At 43.9% G+C, this 6,173-nt stretch overlaps 1 protein-coding gene across 1 annotated transcript in view; it reads left to right on the top strand.

Moving 5' to 3' along the window:
• The window catches only part of FAM179A (family with sequence similarity 179, member A), a 31,281-nt gene extending 25,414 nt beyond the window's left edge, over positions 1 to 5,867 (top strand). Inside the window, 2 exon segments of the mRNA XM_009895900.1 lie at positions 3,328 to 3,414; positions 5,623 to 5,867. Of these exon segments, the coding sequence (XP_009894202.1) occupies positions 3,328 to 3,414; positions 5,623 to 5,867 (332 nt within the window).
• Positions 5,868 to 6,173: the final 306 nt, after the last annotated feature.

Genomic DNA, 6,173 nt, shown 5'->3' with positions numbered 1-6,173 from the left:
GCTGTGGCTGTGCAGTCCTTATGCACCAGTTCCCAGACAGGCTTGAGTGTGTACCAGCATTTCCCCAAAGTCCCAGGAGCCTTTGGCTCTGTGCTGCTTGTCTGCTTTGGTACAGAAGGAGCTGAACAATGAATCCTGAAGTACAACTGTGCTAGAATTCAGGGACAAAGGGATTTTGGGGGGTTGCTGTGCTGTTAGCATGAAGGGACACTGGCCAATCAGAGCTTCTGCAGAAGAGCTTCCTGGAAGGCTCTACATTATGGTCATCAGCTGGCCCTGTCTATTTTCCACCTTTATTGTTTGTCGTCTTTTTTTAAAGGGAATTTATGATTTGCCAAGTTCATTTCTTTAGAACAAACAGGTGTAAATCCAGCTGTAAATGATGGCTCATTTCACATGTTGTTCTGCATGGGGCAAGATTGCTATAGCCAATAACCGCATAGCCAAGGTCTGCTGTAAATTCCCTTGCCACACAGATTTATGTCAGCTGTGAAAATGCAGCACTGGGTGAATATGCCTGAAAAATTTAGTGTTGAAGAGACAGGTCTTAAAGGGAAATTAACAACTTTCCCCACATCAGCTGTCTGGTGAACTCGGTGAATTTGCTGACCCACTGCCTCTTTGTGTCCCAAGTATAGGGTTGTTCCTGATGATGAAGTCAGGAGAAGGGTGTGAGACCTATACTGCTCTTGGCCCTTACCCATTTGTTGTGGTGCCTGGGAGAAGGCGGGGGAAAAGTTGCAGAATCCTGCTAACAGAGAATGTGGCAAACAGGTCCCTTCAGGGTTTTCTATGGAGCTGTCTTTCATTCCCCTCTCAGCAGTTCTGAGAGATCACTGTAAATTTTCCATGCTGGCAGATGTCAGAACAGGAGCAAGGCACATCTGTCTCTCATCACACTGACTTTACCCAGAGACAGGTTCAAGCAAACAAGGTGGGATAATTTTTTTTTGTTCTGCTCATTTTTACAGGTGTTTGCAAAAATTCAAACAGGCAACTGAATCACAAATATTTCAAAATTCAAGACCTGGGGCTTTACTAGGGGAAGGAAGGCTGTACTGGAAAAATGCGTGAGCACAACCTTCCCGCATGCTTTAAAACTGTCTGCCTTTACAAGTGGCAAATGATAAAAAAAAAACCCACCCAGAACTCTAAAGAATTGTGCAATGTTCCTAGCTTAGAGTGAGCGCAACGTCTTGCCCCATTGCACCACTGAGTTCCGTAGCCAAGAGCCCAGCTATTGCTCCGAGAACCTGTGTTGATATGTCTCAGATTCTAAGTTTTAGATGAGACTTTGTCATCTGTCACCTTTTATGATCCATGCAAAAATGCAAGCTGGTTAGAAAATTGCTTGATTACGTGATGTAAAAACAAAACAAAGCAAAAACCCCAATCCCCATCCCTGAAACCAAAATTCTACCTGCAAACAAATTTACTTCCAAATAATGCCTGAATCATTTATTTAGCTTAACCCTGACATTGGCTTGGATGTCACCAGCTGAAGGCCATATACATTCATTAGCTGTGACCTTGGACCCTGGTCCCACTTGAGGAACCCCCTTATAGATGGGGGTGAATCAGCAAATCAAACCCCAGTGCAATGGGTCCAAGACATGGATCTTGCTCTCCTCTGGCACCTCTCCTACTCTGTTCCCTGCGGTGAAAGACATGCCCTGTAGATGGCTACTGCCTGATGCCAGGGTGTGGAGTCAGGCCAGCAGCCCAAGTAGCTCTCAGAGGAACCAGCCCTCTGCAAGAGGGGAAGGGAAATTTCCCCTGTAGGTGTTAATGTAGCAAAGAGGGGAACCTAGTGAAAATGAGAGCGTGAAGAAGCAGATTCTTCTTTTGCTCATATTTCAAATGCTAGGCTGTCTGTCCTGTGGCCAACAAGTTTAGTGAAAATGTAGTGCAGAGAATGAAAGCTGGGTTAATAAGAACTGAACTGCCTGCCATTTTGTTTTCTCTAACAGCCATTAAAAGCTTCTCTGTTTTTAGGTCTCTCAAGGCAGCTAAAATAATGGTTGGGTAAGTTTGTTATTGACTCGAGCTTTACTGTTTGAAAATGCACAGGGTCCTTGAAACCCTTCGTTGAAAGGTGAATAGCGCCTATAGACTTAGATTCCTAAAACCCAAGCAAACAGCGCTCCCTCACCCACCGAAAACTGCAGTGTTCCCCTGAAAAATCCATGTAGATACCGGTATTAACAATTAATTAACATTTTGTTCTCCTTTAAGATCTCCAGATTTCAGGGCTTTTTTTCAAAGCAGCAGCTGTAAGGTAGCTCTCTGGGGAGGAACAGCAAGTGTGAAACAGCATCTGCCAATATGGCAAGAGTGAGGCAAGAAGTGAAGTGTCTGCTTAAAAAGGTGAATGAGAAGAGTGTAATTACCAAAGCAGAACTTAATTAGGATAGCAGGATCAGTTCTTTACTGCAAGCTTGCAAGAAAATCATTAGGGACTTCTTTTTTGTATCTTGTGCAAAAAGGAGCACTTAATAGCATAGTGCTACTTAAAACCACTTTGGGATTTGTCTCTGCAATGGTTCACAAAGAGGTAGGATCCCTGCTTTAACTGTGCCACTCCTGGTGACACCATGAGGTATTGTAGCACATGCCACGTGCATTCTGCCTCCAAGAAAAGCTTTGCTTGGCTTATCAAAGTGGTAAGACTGTAGGCTTGCAGACCAATCCAGGCAACAGTTTATAAATGAAGACAAGACCCCAAATCAACAGCAGGCAGCATAGGAAAAACTAAAATACATATGACAGTCAAGTATTGGGAAATCAGTTCTTTTTCCAGTCTTTCTGGCAAGACCTGATTTCCGAGATGTTACAAGAGCCCCCGAGAGCAGATGGTGTTTCATTGAGCAGCAATTCTCTCTTGTAAGAGCAACTTGGAATCTTGTCCATAGAGCCCAACAGGTAATGTAAAGATTTAACACCAGCTTATCCTTAAAGTGGGAATGGATATGTGGACTCTTGAAACTTCTCGCCATTATCCTTACTTCTGCAAAGCTTCAGGTCGCAAAACCTTTTCACTGTTTACATGTGATTTTAAATTTTGAGGGCCCTGATGGGAAATGTTTAACACAGCTCCTTGTACAGCAGTCAACTTGACTTACAAATGTGAAATGAGAGCTTTTTTTTTTGAATTTCAAGTCCTCCCAAGTAAGTTGGAAAGAAAGAATAAAATGACTCAGAAACTGGCAGAAATTTACTTTATTTTGCAAAATGCAGCAACCTCTGCCCTTCCCCCTCGATCCCCCCTTTTTCTTTTTTTTCTTATAGCCTCAGAAGAGTGAGCAGAAATAAATGTTTCTCTTTCAGATAACGCATTGCTGCTGCAAGCCCTTGCCCACCAAGCGCGTTTCCTCAGCGGCCAAGCTCTGCTGATTGTCGCAGGACATCTCTCAGGTATTGTCTGCTTCAGCTCATCTCCACTTCTAAGTCAAGAAGTCTTCAGGGGGCGTCTTTAGAGGGAATGCCTCTGAATAGACAGTGCAGTAGCTCCTCAAACACCAGAAGGGCCTGAGCGTGTCCCTCCTGCAAAACGCACCCTAGTATTTGGCAGGGGTTTGCCTTGCTGCTGCGGAGGCGTGTGGCATATGAGATGAGGACAGTGCTCAGGCTCCAGCACTGAGGTCTTACTGGGGCATCTCAGGACCTGTCTCCAGGAAAGAGAAGGGCTAAAAATACCCTGGCTGGCTCCTCTCTTTGAAGGACAGTACAGTAAAGGTCTTGGAGGTCTGTAAGAGGTCCCTTTTCTAACGCAAACCACCATCCTTTAGAACAAATGGTGGCAACTGGTATTTCTGAGGATCAGTTTCTTTTGCCATCATGGCATTCTGGTTTTCCTGTTGGAAGCTTTGGAGGCTGAATCCTGCAGAGCCTCGTGGTCACAGTGTAGAGGAAGCCTCAGCACACATATTACCAGCGAGGGTTTTGTACAAGGCAGGATCTGGGGATACGACCTTGGACTGACCATTTCAGGATGTGCAGACAGTCTATTTCTGTACCAGTGGTGTCCGACACACTACAAATGCAGCTGATAATTGATTTATAATAGTAGCTTGCTATGGCAGCAATCGCCAAGGAATTGAAAAAATTATAATCTCGATATATAGTAGAGAAGACTATTTCTAGCCTCGCTTTAATTAGGGCTAAATCCACTGCTAATTATGCCAGCATCTTTTAATCCAAGGTTTAGTACACTTTGCTTCCTCGTTATGAATCTCAAAAAAGCATGTTTAGCCACAGCAAATGTAAAAGAGCCTTTAAAGATAATTTGAATGAAGTACATCTCCAGAAACATGGAAGGTAATTTTACAGTTATTTTAATCTTTTTCTCAAATAAAGCATTTGAACATAAATTGGGACTACTTTAGAGAGAGCAGATGTTCTCTCTGGGATTTAGTGGGAAGAGAGAGCTCTTTCTCTTCTGAAGCTCTGCAGTGACCGCTGTCTTTAATAGCATTGAAACTCAAATTAACTCCCATTTTGAAATAGGTACTGTAACCTTTTTCCAGCTTACTGGAATTGTTTTTAGGTACTTTCAGGAGCTGTTTAAATGTTGATGACTGATGCTGGCTTAACAGCATAGAGAAAATGAAGGTCCTTTCACTACAGAATAATGAATGGTTACTGCATAACACTTCCACTGAACAGAAAATAAGAACTCTGTCTCCAGACCATTTCAGATTTTGGTCTCTCAGCAAAGCTTGCCATGCGAGGAGCCTATTGGTAGTAAATTTTTGTTTGTATTTAATACAGTTCAGTTCAGAAAATGAGCTGAGAGCATACTTCAGAGAGAATGAGAGAGGACGCTTGCTTTTGGTTAAATTTAGCCCCCTGTGTAAGATTTCTTTCTCTCTCTCCCCCTGTTTCAGGGAACATTGTGAGGGTAAATGCCATTGAACTTGTGACATGTTCAAATGCCATGGCAATGGGGTCTGGGTAATTATCTAAGTCACCCACCCTGAAGTTTGAAACAGCTGTTCATTAGAAACCACCAAGTATGAGGGGAAAAAAAGCTCAAATTAGACCATTCTGCCAAAGACATCAGTTAACCACTGATGTTCCTAATGAAACTGTCAAGCAGCGCACATCTTTTGTGGGTTGAGGTTTTGGAGTGTGGTATAAATACTGCCATTTGCTGTGTGCCACTGAGCAAAGGGAACTGCCAGATTAGACTTTTGGCAATTTTCATCAAAGGTCACAAAAAAGTAATCCTCCTTTTTATTAGGAATCTTTCAATTACCTCTCGAAGCTGCATTTCAAGACCTTCAGCAGCTTTAGACAGCAATTTAGATAACTTCTTAGTGGAAATAAACAGCGATTTGACATTTTTGTCATTTGTAATGCAGAAGTGGATAGTGAAATGGTGTATGATACACTCTGAGAAGTCTATCATGGGTACAAAGCCTCCGATTTGGAGAAATTAAGGTCCTCAGAGGTTGGTTGGTCTCTCCAGTGGATGATTAGCCACTGTTGCCTGTTTCTTGGGATCATTGGGCTCTTTGTGCTTGCTGATAGGAGCCAGAAAAGGCTTCCAAGAACCAAAAATAAAGGCGGGTACTTGTCTGCATTCAGGTTGCTAAGACGCTTGTCTCTCTCACTTGGCAGTGCTTGTAGGATCTGTTTATCCCCGGAAACCCCAAGCTGTCAAGCGCTATGTCCTGCCCACGCTCTGGTTCTTCCTGGGAAACAGGGTCCTGCCTGTCCGAAGCGGCAACGTCAGACCTGTGGTTGCCAAGCTTGCAAACAGCATCTACCACGTGATGGGCTCCAGGCTGAAGGAGCATGCCGCCAGCCAGCCTCAGCATGTGGTGAAAAACCTCTGGGACGTTTTGGACCTGACTGACAGGTGAAGGCTTGGAAAGGCTGTGCCTTTTCTCACGCTCCAGGAAGCTGATGGAGAAGAACTGGATGGTGGAGGCAACGGTGGATGTTAGGGACTGAGACAAAAGAAGGGTTAAGTGTGGTAGAACTAATAGGGAGGAATAAGCAGCTGCAGCACTGTTCTGGCAGACAATGAAGTTGTATGAAGCTACTCCCTAGATAAGGAGGTGCTGCTCACAGGGAAGAGAGATTCCCTTCTCGGTGGGACGGTGATCTTTTAGAGTACACGATGGTGTAAAGAAGTAAAGTAGAACATTACCGGCCTTCATAGAAAA

This window comes from Charadrius vociferus, unplaced genomic scaffold (assembly GCF_000708025.1).
Source record: "Charadrius vociferus isolate BGI_N301 unplaced genomic scaffold, ASM70802v2 scaffold242, whole genome shotgun sequence".
In the NCBI taxonomy this organism is placed as follows: Eukaryota; Metazoa; Chordata; class Aves; order Charadriiformes; family Charadriidae; genus Charadrius; species Charadrius vociferus.
Note: the sequence above shows the minus strand (reverse complement) of the source record. Positions and strands in the feature narration are given on the sequence as shown.